The 16,848-nt window shown below is 38.4% G+C and overlaps 2 protein-coding genes across 15 annotated transcripts in view; both read left to right on the top strand.

Moving 5' to 3' along the window:
- LOC105203629 (rap guanine nucleotide exchange factor 2) overlaps positions 1–6,595 on the top strand; it is a 140,179-nt gene extending 133,584 nt beyond the window's left edge. For 8 of the 14 annotated variants that reach the window (XM_039456593.1, XM_039456581.1, XM_039456560.1 and 5 more), the window contains one exon: positions 1,033–6,595. In XM_039456593.1, the coding sequence (XP_039312527.1) occupies positions 1,033–1,589 (557 nt within the window). In that variant the 3' untranslated portion in view covers positions 1,590–6,595. The remainder of the gene's footprint in view (positions 1–1,032) is intronic. The other 6 variants (XM_039456586.1, XM_039456566.1, XM_026134201.2 and 3 more) reach the window with 2 other exon arrangements.
- Positions 6,596–7,125: 530 nt separating this feature from the next.
- Positions 7,126–16,848, top strand: part of LOC120359390 — an 80,796-nt gene continuing 71,073 nt past the window's right edge. Inside the window, exon 1 of the mRNA XM_039456713.1 lies at positions 7,126–10,885. The gene's annotated coding sequence lies outside the window, so the exon portion shown is untranslated. The remainder of the gene's footprint in view (positions 10,886–16,848) is intronic.

The raw sequence follows: 16,848 nt of genomic DNA, 5'->3' as shown, positions 1-16,848 counted from the left end.
GCATGCGGAACATGTCGAAGTATTGTGAATAGTGGTAGAAAGTAATCTTGTTGGTCTTTGGTATACTTTATACAGCTTGAGCTTTGTCCGAACTTGACAAGGAGATTGTTTCCTCCTCGAGGAAAAGTGACGTATTTGGTTTCTGGTGCGTGACGTTGTCGTGCGTGTGTAACAATCATTTGTCGAGTGGGTCTGCTAGTGCGCACACTGGTGACAAATGTATAGCACTATCGTTCGTTTCTAGTCTGGCCTAGAAAAGCGCAACGCATTGTATTGAGCTTGCTCCATTTGCGTGTACTGTATTAGTATTAGTGGAGATAATTGACTATTCTTTTCAGGATACTAACGTAAAATAATATATGTCTGTGCTTCCTTCCTCTTGGGCAGGTATTGTGGCGGGTAGTGACGAATGTTTTTTGCGGTTTTCATTAAATTCGCGTACCTTTCGTGGATCTCAGCTGTAAGCAAGCGCGACTATTTTATTTCTCCCAATGATAAATTGATTACTGATTAATTTTTTATGCTATTTCTAAAGGATGAAAAAGATAAAAGAAATTTTATTTTATATAATTGGACATACTGAATATTGACAGAAGAGACGATAATAACAATGGTAATGAACAGCAATAATATTATACGTTGCAAAAGTGTAAATAGTAAATATGTAGAGAATGAAGCTTTATGTAGAGTACTATAAAAATAAGATCGTTTTTTACTTTTATATTGCTCTATTTTTTATTTTATTTTTTATGTAATTCATTTTGCAAGGATATAATATATTTAATATCTTATGTATAAGGTATTCAGGTTCTCTTCATGTCAATTTCGTTAATTAAAATTCTATGTAACGAACATAATTAATAGATTAATAAACGGGCATAAGTTTGCGATGATCCTGACACTCTCGCTTACAAACGCTTTATCCGCGGTGGTAGGCGAATTAGTTTGTCGACGAGAGAGAGGAGTGTTGCAAAGGCGGATGTTGAAAGGCGGAACGAAGAGAAAGAGATCGAGAGAGTCGAGGGTTTTCAGGTACTACGGGATTAGGAGTAAACATGGGCCTAGGGATGCCAACCCCGTTGCCACCGCCTGGAGCGGGGACTACGACCATAATGACGACGATGAGTGCCATGGCGGGCAACATGACATCGTCGTCGATGCGATCCGGCATGAGTAGCGTACCGCAATGCCGTCAACCACCGGCGTACAAAGTCGCGCAGCAGATGGCAAGATTGCACAGACTCGGTCGTGCTAACAGCCACGAAGGGGTCACCTATCGGGGCACCGATCACGAAGATGGTACTAGCCAAATCGCTCTACCGTTTACACACGGTTCACACTCACTCTCATACACACGTCTATTCGATTTACGCTCGTTGAGGCGCTTCTTCTTACGTTCTCGTTGTCAACGTTCACGCACGGCGAGGAGTTTCGATTTGTTGACGAAAGCACTCTGTCAGTTCACTACTGTCAGAATAGCTTTCGTAAAAACTGTACCTCTCACGACCATCAATTTGCGCGATATTTTTATTGATTTTTGTCGTCTAATATTTTTTATCATGTTGTTGAAAATGACTCTCTTATCTTGATGCTATGCATTTTCAATTTTTGTGTATTTATTTAAATGATAATGATAATTTTAAAGCTATTGTTTTTTTTTCTGATATGATGCTAGTTTAAAAAATGTTTGCAAGCCATCTTTTTTGAAATAATCTTTTCTATTTCTAAAAGAAACTTGTGGTATGACATAGTTGAAACGAAATTTTGAACATAACAGTAAACACGATTAAGAACACAATTTTAAACACAATATTAAACATAATTATAAACACAGAGACAATATTACCATATTGACAGATGTTATATGATTATAGTACATAGTGTAAATAAATATTATATTTACTTGTAAAATGAAAGAAATGCCTGCAGAACGTGTTTGTAAAGTTTGTGTTTAATCAATGTGCTCGTCATATAGCATTCATTAAGCATAATCATATAATTTTGTAATGCATATTCATATTTGTTTGCATTATATCAATATTTACATTAGTGATCATTGCATAAAACACTAGCTTGCCTATATCATCATTGAATTTTGCAATATTACAACATATTATAAATTTTGCATTTTTTTTGTTTATTTTTTGCGTGATATCAAAGCATGATTTGTTGCTTGTCTATGTCGCACGTTTTACTCTTTTATTTTTTTGCATTAATTGTTCATTTTTTTTAAATTTATCTACTTTAAAATATTTATAATTTTAGAAAAAAATGCAATATGTTATGTTTATAAACATCGCATTAGCGAGAGACTCTAACATGTAAAGATATAAAAAATAAAATTAATTATATATAAAATTAGCTGCATATATATCATATAGCATGGAAGTTTTTACAATAGCTTTTAATTTTTAGCAGAAATACATCTTCTCATTATCGAACATTGTACCATTGTATTGAAATATTTTTGTTTTTGCTCTAGTTTAAACCGATTATTATTAAATGAAACAGAATTGCACGCGTATTGATCCAAATTAGAGTCCCTCGTTCTCCAGTCATCACATTTGGCACTTTAGTGTGCCATTTACTAAGACACATTTTGAAATGTTGCAGATGACGAAGACGCCCAAGTGTCGGCGGTTTAAGTGGTCCACGAGTTTCGCCGTATCGATTACTATTTAGTTAATTTCGTCATACGATTTCAAAAGAGAAATCGTTTCTAGATGATACCATATACGAGTCGTTAAAGAAAAGAGAATGCAAGAAAGATCGACGACGCTCGTAAACTTTCTTCGTGAATATTGTTTTGCATTCGTGATGGTAGCATTCTAATTCGAAAGCTTTTGGTCGTTAATATGTAACATTCTTTCTTGAGGCGCGGGCCAATTTTCGCTTTGGTGGAACCTACTTAGACTTTACTACGTGTAAAGGCGTTTATTCTTATTTAAACAAAACGCTTGTCTTCCAAGGGTCCCCACGGCGAACCTGAAGGAATCACCGAGAATCTCAAGCGTTAAAAATATTTGTACAACGTATATCGTGGAAAGCGACAAATAAATGATAAGCGGGACAAGACGGTAGGAGAATACTTTTCTTTTATTAGACTGAAGAAACGCTTCTCGAATAAGCGCTCGTGAGCTTTCACGAGATGGCGAGAAGCAAATTAGCTGAGAGAGGAGAGAAAACGATCGTAATATTCTATATAAATGTGTAATAAAACCAAGTCCAAAGATGTGTTATATATACTGCGTGTCGCCAGAGAAAGTACGAATATGACAGCGTGTCCTGTAATATATACTTGGTAGGTTAATCTTTAGTGTCCCATAATAGTGTAAGTTGGTGTAAATAGCGTAGTGTTATAGTATTTAGGGAAGAGGAGCAAAGGGACTACGAGAGATGAGACAAAGATTCGTTGTTTAGAATAGTGCGGTCTTGTGTTTAACTCAATGGTTTCACAAGCATTATATATTTAAGAAGTAAAAAGATTCGTCTCTTTATCGGTAAAAAATGGAAACGTCTCATAATCGTTTTAAATTTCGTTTACGCGTTATTCGAAAACGGTTTATTCCATTTTAAGCGCCTTCCTTTTAAATAAAAATTTCTATTGCCAATCTGGCTCTGGTACAGACTATTCAAATTTTAGAAGGAAAATTGTACTTTTACGCTTTTGCTGAATTTTAATGCTGACACCGTAATCAAGTACAAAAGAAAAAGAATTTCTCGACGGCTACGATTGAGATAATTGTTTTTCACAACAGCGCAAACTTTTTTAAGCGTCACTGAGCTTTACACGTTAGGAAACTATAGCTCCATTTATTTTTATAGAACGCATAACGAATTTTAACTTGTAAATAAATTATTTTTCTAATTTCAATCTTTAGTTCGATACTTAATCATCGATGTTATCATCGTGTTTATATTCGTTATTTTATGAATGCCGGGATTATTTGTTTAGTTTTACGGATGTAATAATCCACAATGTGCGAAAAGATCTTCAGATCGTATGCCGTAGAATTCGAGGGCAAACACAAAAGGAAGAAATAACATTTTCGCTACTTTACATGTCGGTACGAGAGAAACGGTTGGCTTTATTATAGTAGATTTATCTATGTATATTATATATACACACAGATACAAACATGAGCGTACACATGCATGAGTGCGTACGCATGCATACACACACATACGCTCTTGTCTATTTACACGAGACTCAAGCCCTTTTACAAGTATTATAAAGAAATTGTAATTCACGTGCACGATATGTATCGATGCGTTAGCAAAGAGGGCCTAATTACCCAGGCACCGTTTTTGCGATTGCCAAGTATGCGGAAATCGAAAAAACGCGCGAGAGAAAATAAGGAAGAATGCAAAAGAGTGTGAATGTGTGAGAAAGATAAAAAGAAAGAATATCGAGGATCAACACAGTACTTTTTTGGATACTTGGATCTCTGTTATTAATTACATTCCAAACTTTGTCTTGCCGTGTTTACATTCATCGATAAATGCTTTCCTCTTCCGATCATCCAAAAAAAGTGAAGTCTCGTTTATTAAAATGCTGTTAAATAGTCATATTATTAATATTAGCATACTAATTTTCTTCTCCTCGAAATCCATAAAGACTGTGTTACTCTTCGACATGGTTAATCCCGAAGGATCGGAAGGGAATGTGTGATCCAGCTCGGTCTTTTGGGACAGGAATTCAATATACTTACACACATACACACTTCATATTCATATATTATATCTCTTTGTACATATCCTAACGACTTTTAAATATTAATATCCAACGTTCTCGAAAAAAATTTTTAAGCGTATTTACCAGTAATTAAGGTTCTTCGTAAAGCAGTATAAAAAAAATTAAATCATTTTCTTTTCTTCAGATTTGACTCGACAAATCTACTTTTATCTTTGTTCTTTCTCTCGTCATCTTTTGCATTTTAGGCGTACCAGGTTTTTATGTCATTCCACGTGCATTTATAATACTCTCAAAAAGAACCGAATTTTTATCGAGAATTCTGGATATCGCGAGAATATTATTTTGCTTACGACGATTGAGATATCAACATGTTTCTAACAATTTTTTTTTTATGCAAGAAGTTTTTGCAAGAGACAAAATTTTTATACAAGAGTGTATAAAATATATACTATTTGCAATACAAATTGGAACGCAGAATTCTCGGTGGAAATTTCAATTTCATATTATTCCAGTAAAATCATGTAAACAACTTTTTAATGGCGTCATAAATTTAGTCTCGAATTAAAAAGGAGTCTGGACGCTTTGTAGTTAACACACACACTTGCTCTTTTCTTTTAATAAAATTCGATAAGAAACAATACAGTGCGAACACGCGAGAATGTTTATTGTTCGAGAAATGTAAGTTAAGACGGGCCGCATTTTCTTCCGTCTCTTTCTTTAATTTTATTTATATCATGCCTCGTTCTGTTGTTTTAATTATTTATAACCCCGAGATATATTCGTCTATATAACGCGGACAGCAAGCAACAGAAAATCTTTTGTATTTAATTTGTTTAATAAAACTTGAATCATAGTACAATGTCTCCCGTCTTTTCAGTTTCGTTCGTTCGTTGTGATCCTATCCCGCACATCGAGATCCATCTTCCACGCTTATTTGTTACCGATTTATAGTAGTACAAAAACCAATACTTTGACAAACAATTCTTCAAGGTTTATACACGTATACACATTTCTACTTCGCGAAATACAACAAAGAAAAAGCATGACAGAGAAGAAGATTTATATTTTAAGAATTAGTTCTCTGTCGATATAGCGCGAAAAGATAGCACACGTCTGAAAGATGTGCTATGAAAAGAAGATTATTGCGTCTCTAAGTAGAGCACTAATCTTATCTTCAAGTCGTATTTTCAGAGTCGTTTAAATGTCATATGTTTTTCTAGAACTCGAAAATTGTTCAAAACAGAGATGTTTGTTCCTCAATCTTGTTTTTCTTTTTATGCTAAAAGGGAGATTATAATATCAACAGGAGATATTTATATGTACGCCTGGGTCGCCTGTGTAACTTTGTACAAGTATCTAAGTTTCGAGATTTACTTTGTATTAACAAAACCACTACGCACGGAATTTTTTTTCAGCGATTTCAGAGGAGGTACATCGAATTTTTTAATTTAATTATCCTCCGGAATGTGTATTCATTAAGAAGCGAAGAGCCAGGAGCTTTTCGAGACACAAAGGACCACAAAACTCGTTAATTTCTCTAGTCGTGAGAATATGTTTCTTAAAATTCTCGCGCGTTCGAAGAGTGAAGCGCTTATAGTACTACGCGACTGAATGTAACCGGTACCATGCGTATAGCGGGTCGTCCGTTGGAACGAAATTGATAAATGATACTACTACTACTATTTTGTACGACACGATGTTTTGTATAATCTGTCTACCGTACGTGTAGAGAGGCGGAGAGAAAAGTCTACCGATCACTATATAAGTGGCAAAATATTATATCGAATGCATATTTAAGATCACCATTTGTAGATTTTGCGCGCATAGGTGTTATGGTCCCATTAATGTAAATCCCTCCCAGCAAAACAATATATGAATAATTAAAGGATTGATAAGGAATCGGCGGGCAAATTTTTTATCATTTCTTTACGTCTCCCCTCCTTGTTCCCGAGATGCATAGACACGAAAAAGTTAGAAACGTTACAAATAAAAACATCGTACTTCTAAAAATATTGAAAGAGTATACCAAAATTTTTTCAGGTTTTTTTTTGAGTTTAAAAACCTTTTGAAAAATAACGTTCCCACATCGACCCACGGTGTGTGGAGGGTTAAAAATATAAATGACTATTCTTTTTGCGACCCAAAAAAATATCGTAACTTGAAATGTAAGAAACGCGTGCTACTTTACGTTCGTGCGGCCAACCACATGGCAGCGGTTGACGAGCACCTGTTGCTTTAGACAGGAACCAACTGACAGTCGGGGGTTAGTCGACTCACTGCGCGTAAAATTGCGACTGCAGTTGTGTACGCTGCATGTAGTATGCTTTTTTCCCAAAATATATTTTGTATTTTTTGTACGTATTATTTCGAGATATTTTTTTTACTTAAAAATATTACTAAATATTTTGATTGGAAATTGCAATCGCGCTTAGTAATTTTTTTTACTTAAAAATATTACTAAATATTTTGATTGGAAATTGCAATCGCGCTACTTAAAATTTTACTTGGTTTGTGATGAACTCGAGTTGAATTAAAGCACACGTTATGTGGTGCATAACTCACAAAAGCGATTAAAAAAAATTCTTGTTTATGAATGAAATGTAAGTCCAAAAATCACACACATATATATTTTTTTTTATTTATTTTTTTTTAAATATTATATGGGGAGATTTTTTCAATCGCTAAAGGAGTTAGTCGTAATTTTAGCAAACAACCCATACAACATAACATTGCAAAATATTGCTGCAATATTTCAGCAACATATATAATATCGTCTCAACGTTGCTGCAATATTGTTGAAATATTGTAGCAATATTTTGCAATATTTTTGCTATGCTACATAGGAAGTGTCCCAATTTTTACGATCCATTTGTCAGATAATTTCTGCTCAATGAACAAAGATAGTTATTAAAAAATCGTTAAAATATAAGTTTCCATAAAAGTGAGGCGGTGAAATTCCACGTGAGAAGTGCCGCCGGTGTGGCGTGGCGGCGAGGTCGACGGAAAACCGATAAAAACGTCGGAGGGTGCTCTCGTCCTTTCTCTCTCGCGACACAACACAGCCACCGGCCGATCTCGATCCACGGGGTCTATCATAGATCCTCGCTCGTATCCCTTCCCCCGCGGCATTTCGCAGCAGCACCTCCACCTTCTCCTACCATGGTTTCGCCATTTCCCTCTCTCTGCGGCGAGCCGATGCACGATGCAGGGGAGAAAGAAACGCCGCCTTCCGACCGGCACGTAGTTGTTCGAAAACCGTTCTTACCTGCGCCGTGTGTGCGCTCGGTTTATCGTGTGTTCCGCGAGCGCCGTGAACGGCTCCGAGAGATCCGGGATCGCGAACGGCGCCGGCGATTTTCCGTCTCGTTAGCGACGACGACGACCCCCGGCGAAAGGGTGTGCGCGCCACCGACCCTCGCGATTTTCGATCGTTCGACGATCCGCTTATCGGGGACATGCGCGCGCCGCCGCGGAAGATCGGCGATCGATCGATCGGATAGATCGTCGCGGAGGAATTGTCAGTGAGACAAAGTGTGTGTGTGTGTGTGTGTGTGTGTGTGAATGTTGCGCGGTGTCGCGAGTTCGGGTAATGTGCAGGATTACTAGTTCGGATAGTGGAGAAGCTACTCGGAGAAATTGCGCGGGGAAACGGACAGCTCGATCGTCGTATTCAAAATTGTTTTGTGTAGTTGGAGACTCGCGGGGAAAACAAAAAAAGAAAAAAGAACGAATTGGTTCGGTCGACCCGTGCACCCGCGATTCCACTCGAAATTAGCGAGATATCAGCGAAAGGCGCGGTACGCGACAACTTTTGCGCCGGCAATCGTTGAGTGACGCGAGTGTGCCATAATCGAATCCCATCCCCCTGGCGCGGTAGGATCTCTTCGGTAGAACGTAATCTCGACTTAATCTGCCTGAATGATTCGACGGGACGAGGTAGTAGCTCTCGCCCGACCAGTCCGCGGCCGCATCCTCGGCAATCTGCCGTCATTGAGAATCTCCGTCTCCTCATCCAGGGCTCATTTTCCTCGTTATTGAAGGCGATCTTCTGTTATTGAAGAGGCTCCGGAGCGAATCACGTGGAAGGGACTCTCGGGGAACGAACGTGCGGAAGTACCGCGTCTCGGGAGTGCGCCTTGGAGGACAAAGTGATCGCCACGTCCTACACGATCTCTCTCGATCTTCTCGCCGCCGGTGATTTCTGCGAGAGAGTGACTCGGATTTATCATCCGTCCCACGTAAGACATTTAAACGAAAAGCTCCTTCGTCGAAGCGAGCTCGCGGAGGAAGTGGTGATTTCCAATTCCTCGCGCGAACCTCCTTGATGCGAATCTCGGTCGGACGTGACGAGGACACGTTTCGCGGAAAGCTCCTTTCTTCCGAGGTGTCTCGCGTGGCACATGGTGTCGGGCCTGGCGTGATCGTCCCCCGGAAATGAAGTGAGACAAATCTAGATCCCGCGCCACCCTTCGACCCCGCTATCGTCAAGAAAATCTTGCAAGAGACGCACGAGACGTGTAGGACCTTCGGATCCCTCTGACCGTTATCGCGCATCTCGGTGATCGTTTCATCGAACCGAGAATCTCCTCGCTCATCGAAGGTCGTGAAGCGAAGCGGGAGAGAAAAAGAGAGGAGAGGGAGAGAAGACCTCGCTCCCTCGCGTGTGAACTTTCGTCGATTGTCGGCCCGGGGGATCAGCCTCCGGCGTGATTCATCGAGGTCGCCGGTTGAGCGGGTCAGGGACGGTGGTGGATCGCGGCTTCAGGTCGACGCGCGACCAACCTGGATTTCCGCGCCATTTACCGCGACAGCGACGGACGGCTTCGGGCACGCTCGGACGCGTCGCTCGCGCTATCTTCATCGTGTCGCGACGATAACGTTTCGCATCGAAAGTACGAAACGATAACGAGGCTGTCGTCGAGCGTCTACGAATAATTATCGTCGCGAGCAGCGCGCGCGTTCTATCGATCGCGCCGCGTTGTCCTTCGCGATCGCCGGCTGCCGATCGGAAAACAGTGCGCCGATTTCTCGAAGGAAAGAAAGAAAGCGGGGAATCCGTCAATAGCGTGTTTTCGTGCGCGAGATATGCAAACGATGCGCGATAATTGATCGTTAAAATTCGCGAACTGTTCGTGCGAAAAAAAAGATAGAAACTTTTTCCGCATAAGATTGTTACGTGATTAATCGAGTAATTGTGATTTATCAGTGATTTATCAGTGTCTCACGGCAAGCCCTCTAAGAACATGCGTTGAGAGAAGAGGTAAAAACGAACACAGCACAAAAATCAAAATTACAAAAAAAAAAACAAGAAAGAGAAGAAAAGAACAATTTCGCCGACAATCGCGTTCGATCGCATCGTTGTCGCTCACCAGCAGTTACGTAAGGACAAAGGATCACTCGCGATTCCTTTCTGCCTGGAACAAATGCACGATGTTTATGCGTCGGTAATTAAAAGATCATTAAGAGCGCACACGCGCGCGCGCGCAATATCGACGCGTAGCGCAATAACGGCGCGCCGTGAGGAGCGAGGAGCGAGGAGCGAAGCGGTGGCAAATCGTTCCCGAGGACACCTTTATTATCTATTGAACAGCGATAACGTCGCGCACGCCGACTGGCAGGTCATTGTCAATTACCTGCACGAGCGCTTATTAAGGCGCTCGGAGGTTCGTTAAAACGGTATCCCGCCGATTAGACTCCGCCGTGGAACAACGTCTGAGCGCGCCTCCGTTTCGTCGTCGTCCCCGCTCTTCTTCGGTTCAACCCTCCGTCACTCTCCGCAGTGTACGTGCGTGTGTGTGTGTGTGTGAGAGAGTGTCCGTGTGTCGTGAGAGATTACTCTTTCCGTCACGCTCTCGTCGCCGATCGTCGCCGATCGTCGCCGCCGAGTCAAAAGGACGACGGATAATAAAGGTGTAAAGACGGACGAAATATCGGGTTGAGGAAATACCGAGGCGACACGCAAAACCGATGCGATACGCGTCTGTGTTTTCTCAGCGTTTCTTCGGTGAATGGTGAACGTGGTCCCCGAGGGAGAGATCTCTTCCTCGTGAAAGGGAAACAAAGCGGAGAGTACGACGTTCGCCGTACTTGCGCCGTTGTGCGCAAGCGAGAGGAAGCGAGCTCGTCGAGGAAGATTTATCGTCCCACGATTCGACGTCTCCGCTGAGAAGACTGCGACGTGCCGTACAGGTAAGCGCGTGCTCGCGAATCCGATATGTTATTTATGCAGAATGCAGATATTTTTACACGCAGATTTTTGCGTTGCCTCAACCATTTTTCTTCGTTATTGTTTCGATTTAATTCAACTTTGATATAATTTGGAAACAAATTGTGAAAGCAGATTTTTTCAGTAAAATTAACATTTGTGATATGTTGACGTGTACATTGGAAAAAAAATTTTATGTTGAAATAAATATATTTATTATTTTATACGTCGTTTTCGTGGTTTAAATAAGTATTAACTAGTATAAAATAACATATTTTTAAACTTGGGAAATATTCATGCATTTACTCATAAATTACTTATAAATTATTTTGATACTAAAAAATGTTGAACATCAATTAAAAAAAAATATTTAAATACTATAATCTCATCATGTTAAATTAGTACTTGAGCATGTTAAAAATTCAACGCGAATATTTTAACGAAGATCGTTTTTAACATAAATATAAAATGTTTTTACTGTGTACTTGCGATTTATTAGCGTTGATATATTCGATTATTAAAAAATCGGTAATCTCTTCGCGTAATGTGGTATATTTTCTCTTATCTGCCTAGATTCTCTTTACTTCTTACACACAGAAAAACATCATTTTTGCACTTAGAAAAGCGATTACACAATTTTTACTTATTTTTCTTTTAATTAACTGTTAATTTTATAAAGAATATTTTCTTAAAAGTCTTAACACATACATTGTTCACCTGAAACAATTAATATTTACTTAAAATAAATTTCTGTGTGTACATAAAAGCATACATACTGTAAATTTAAATGAAGTAAATATTACTTATTTCTTAAGTTCGTATATCCGCAATGTGTCGCGAATTTATCATACGCATTAAAAATTTTATATATTGAATCCTATTAATTTAATATATTTGAATAAAGAATATTAAATTAAAACAAAATTTTGATTTACTCATTATTCTGATCTTTCTTCGATACAATTTTATAACATTCTCAAAAAAATATAAATTCTTTTTTCACGTACATGGAGATGAGTTTCTTCTAAAATTTATGAGCATATTTTAATTGATTAAGAAACTCTTTGTTAAAGATATTTGGCTTATTACGTGCAAAAGTTCTTGGCCAAATTTCTTAAAGAAGAAATTTAATTAATTTGAAAAATTTAGTCAAAAACAATTTTTCTCTCAGTGCAAGAGCAAAACGGATCAAGACTTTTGCGTCGACCCAACAGAAAAAAATAACAAATTGAGTAATCGCTTTTCTTAATAGTAGAATTGATACCTAACTGTGTATAGAATTTGTTAGATTGCGCATTACTAGTGCGATGCCACGTATCCTGCTAATTGCGAAGCAGTGCGTACAAGCGCACAAGCTGGCGTCGTGTCGCGAGCCCCTTTTGAAAATTTGCGAGAGCTACTCGCGGATTAAATGTGCCTCGTTTAGCCGTGCGCGATACGTCCACGCGGTGAAAACGAGCGGCGCATTGTGTGCCATTTGCAGTCGCAAGGTCTAGCTTGCGGAATCGCTCGCGCAGCCAGGCGGGTAAACGCACTCGCTCGTTACGGCCGAGGCGAGCTGCAGACGTAATGGCCCGTTCGTAAAACGCGGACTTTCGTATTCGGTCGTTATTTCCGCATCAGTCGGCCGGATAATCTCCGCGGATGGCGGCCGCCATAAATATCCTACGCGCCCGGCCACATAAATCGCCAGACGCGCGCTATTTTCGCGCGACGAAAATCATGTCCGTCATCGCGGCCATCACTTTCTCTCTCCGGTAACTAACCGAGCGATGAGCTGAGCTCGATGCACATATACTTTGAGGCTTTATTGATCTTCGTGTCCCCTCTCCCCCATCGGCTTCACTTTTCTTCTTTCGCGGATTCCCATGCAAAACGCTCTTGCCTATCCCATTCTGATTCGCGAGGAAAGATTGCGTAAATCGAGGACTATTAGCGTGGGCGAAATGTACATTGGAAAGCATAGAAAGTGCGATATTATCAGATCTGTCGGGGCTGAATCCCATGTGCGCTACAATATTATTTAATGTTAAATAATATTCCTGGAATATTATTTAATATTAATAAAACGTAGTTGTATGTTCTTTCTTGATAATATTATATGAAAAGTAAATAATATTATTTACTTTTCATATAATATTCAAATAATATTGTTTACTTCAATATTTTTAATCATCAAGAATATTACAACTTTTAAATGTAATAATTATAAAGTTTATGAATATTTTATGCATAATAATTCAAATTAATTTTTGAAAAATAATAATATTCATAAAACACTTTTATAATATTCCGAATATTGAAATCATATATCACGAATATTAGATAAAGAGGACGTTAATTCCTATAATATTAAAATAATATTAAAAATATTGAATAATATTCTCGAAATATTATTTTAATTTTTACAATATTTGTACAATATTCTAGCGTTTATAGGAAATGTTCTTCCGACTTAAACACCACGATACGACGTGATGTCTTTGCAAAGAAAAAACAGTTTAGAACCCTGCCCATCGCGATGCGCCCATGCTAATCACGATGATTATGCCGTCCGATAATCGGTTCTGGAGAAAGTATTAACGAGTACAATGAACGGGACAATTATCGTTTGTATTACCCATCGTTGAATCGTTCGCGGCTGTAACAGCAATAATGCGGTACCGCGGGTGTGATTACATAAAAAGTAATTAGCGTCCGTTACGCGGATGTCTGAGCACGGTTGAGTGAGTTATCAACGCCGGCCGATCTTATTCGTATCATTATTAATCATTAACATCGCGTTTATAATACTGTTGCAAGATTCCGCGACTGTAGGTGTGTACCCGACGCAGCGATTTCATTTTGTTAACGGAACTTTTCGTCGCTTCGTTTACTGAAACGTTACTTCTCGCGGTCTGTCCGATGCGCAACGTTAGCACATCGCGAGAAAACGCGATGTTTGGAGCGTGATATGCGAATCAGTTATTACTCTCGAGCTCCATTATCATCGTGTGCCGAGCTCATTATACTCATGGAGATTCGGGACAGCGGTTAAATCTGAAATTAAAATGAAGTGACTGATTGTTACGAATGAGCTCGAGTAACAAATTATAAAATCGTAAATAGTATAGATTGAAATTCCACGAACACCCAGTACACAAGTAAATGCATTTCTTGTAAAAAGAGGGCTTTCACGGTAAGATCGCGTTCGTGGTTCTTGAACTTGCTCGCACGCTCTGCGATTGAATCATCCATTATATTGAATCAGGAAATATTGCAATATCGATGCTGAACTAGCAATCTTGAAAGATTATTAAATTTTTTCTTCCTTATCTTTATTTTTCACTTGCAATTTATAGATATAATGCAAGATAACGTTTAAATATTTTTTTTCAGATTTATAAAATCAATTTTCAACCTCAACAATTTTTGATAATTCACACAGAAAAATACTGTCGCGAAAAAAGAGATTACTTAATTTACTTCTTTTTTCCTTCTAAGTAACAGTTATCTTCGATAAAAAATATTTTCTTGATAATTGTCTTAAAATGTACTCATCACAAATTTTAGAAAAAACTCATTATCGTATATTTGAAAAAAGGATCTATGCTTTTTCGAAGAACATTATAAAGCACAAAAAAAATCAAAATAACGAGCAACTCGATTTTTCGTTTCAACTTAATGTGCTTGATTAAATTATTAGGATTCAGAATATATTTTGAATAAATTTACGGATGAGTTTACGAAATTTTTGAAAGAAGCATTACTTATAATCCAAGTATGCATATTTTTCTGTATGCATTCAGAAGTTTATTTTAAGTGACTATTACTTATTTTAAGTAAATGATAAGTGTATTTTAAGACTGTTATGCAATTATGATGCAAGATGATAAACAAGAATAATAAACTTTTCTCACATATGATATTCCATTATATTTAATTACATTTAAACAAAAACATCAAGATACTTTTGTAGAAATGATTATTTCTCGTATCTCTCTCCTTTCTCACAATTACATTTATTATCTGGTTACTTTCAATACACGTACAAGGTTAACTTCAATCAGTAAGCACACACTCTGAAATTATTTTATTTGAACGTAAAATATTCCGTTCTCGTTAACAAGTAGCATTTTATTGTTGGTACATCATTTTAATAAATTTACATAACTATTATTTGCTGGATCGAAACAAGATCGGGTTTCGCTCGTGTCTGACCAGTGACGGGACGCAATCGTGTGTGAGGCAAGCCACGACGAAGCGGCGCGGCGCGACAGTGGTATTAATACGCACCGCAAGTTACTTAATTTTATCACGCTTTTATAGGCTGAATAATCCATTTGTGTCTCGCTCTGATATTCTCTCTGGATTATCGCGTTGAGAAATGCGCGCGGTTAGGCGCGACCACCCGTTAGACGAACGGGACGAGGACTGTACCATAAAGTAACGCCACAGAAATTCCTCCGCGCGGCACCTGTCGATCGGCCCGCTCGTTTTCCCTTCGAGCGCGCTTCTCTCTCGCTCGATAGTTTACTCTTCCTCTCGTCTTTACTCCTCTCGTTCGTACTGTCGTATCGTATTCGCTTTTATCCTCCCGTGCGTTGTCTGTTACGCTAACGGTGCGCTTTTGTCAGCTCTCATGCCCCGTTCTTTACGTTCTCTTCCTGCCTTCTCGTTCCTCTTTTTATTCAGCATCTTCACACTTCGTGACGCACGCATTTTGCTTGCTCGTTCCTTTCTTTCGTCAGTTCAGTGCGATTCCTATCTTCCTGTTTTCACACATTTATTTTTCTAACACGTGCGTTTATATTGCTGAATTTTTTCCTCAATCTTATACCATTTACAGTGATTTTATATCTGTGCTTTCAGCTCCTACTGTTCGTGTTCCTTGCACGCTCGTTACGTCTGTTTTTTTTTTCTTCTCGCTGCTCGTAATGCTCCTCGCTCTAACGCGGTTTAATTTCTTTCACGTTTTTTTCTCTCTTACTAAGCACTTTCTAATCTTTTTCTTGCTCGCAACCTGTTCGCCACTGTGATTTCTGCAACTACGTGTTTAAAGCGACGTTTCACAATATCGCCATCTTTACGTCCATTCTAATATGGGTTACGGTTGGTCAATAGCGGGCGATAGAGCGAAGCATTGGACGATTAGGATGACGACCCACCGTCCCATTCTTTGCCGTACTGTTTTCATAATCATAAACGTCAGTTTTGTAATACATATGCGCATCGCTTGACGATACGACGGTACGTATCCCTAATACAGAATTATCATTTTCATTGTTGTAACTGAGCTTGCGCTAGATCACATATAATAGCTCATTAAACTCTTAAAGATTTGTTATTGTCGGCGACAGTATTTGATGGGAAGATACCAAGAATTACGCTTTTATGATCCAATAAAAGTTGCGCAAAGTCAGCGAAAACGAAAGCGTCAGCGAAGCTAAATGCAAATGACGTTGCGAAGATAAATAACAAGTGAGAAATAAATTTCTTAATAGGGTCACAAGGTGATCAACTCGGGATTGAACGCTGTCTGGATGTCCATTTATTTGGACAACATATAAATTTAATGATTCAATTTCCGATTATCTCGAGCTTCAAATTTCTCAAGAGAATGAGATAAAAGTGTCGAAGAGAAATCCTTTGCCAAAATGTTTCTCCAGAATCTTAATACGAATTGGAATACTTTTCAGAAATACTGAGAAAATATATAGCTTTTCTCAAAATTTTGTATTATACGTGAATTATAAACTATTCTACAATTATATTTAAAAAATCTAACAAGTTTTCTAAAAAGTTTAAAGTTATACAGAAATTCTATAAAATTCTTAAAATTTACATAAAAGTCTGAAAAATTATATTACGAATTCTAAGAAAAATTTTATAACTGGAGAAAAGATGCAGATTTTCTCATTATTTCTGAAGTGTTCCCATTCGTACACAAGTTCTGAGAAAAATCTTT

This window comes from Solenopsis invicta, chromosome 1 (assembly GCF_016802725.1).
Source record: "Solenopsis invicta isolate M01_SB chromosome 1, UNIL_Sinv_3.0, whole genome shotgun sequence".
In the NCBI taxonomy this organism is placed as follows: domain Eukaryota; kingdom Metazoa; phylum Arthropoda; class Insecta; order Hymenoptera; family Formicidae; genus Solenopsis; species Solenopsis invicta.
Note: the sequence above shows the minus strand (reverse complement) of the source record. Positions and strands in the feature narration are given on the sequence as shown.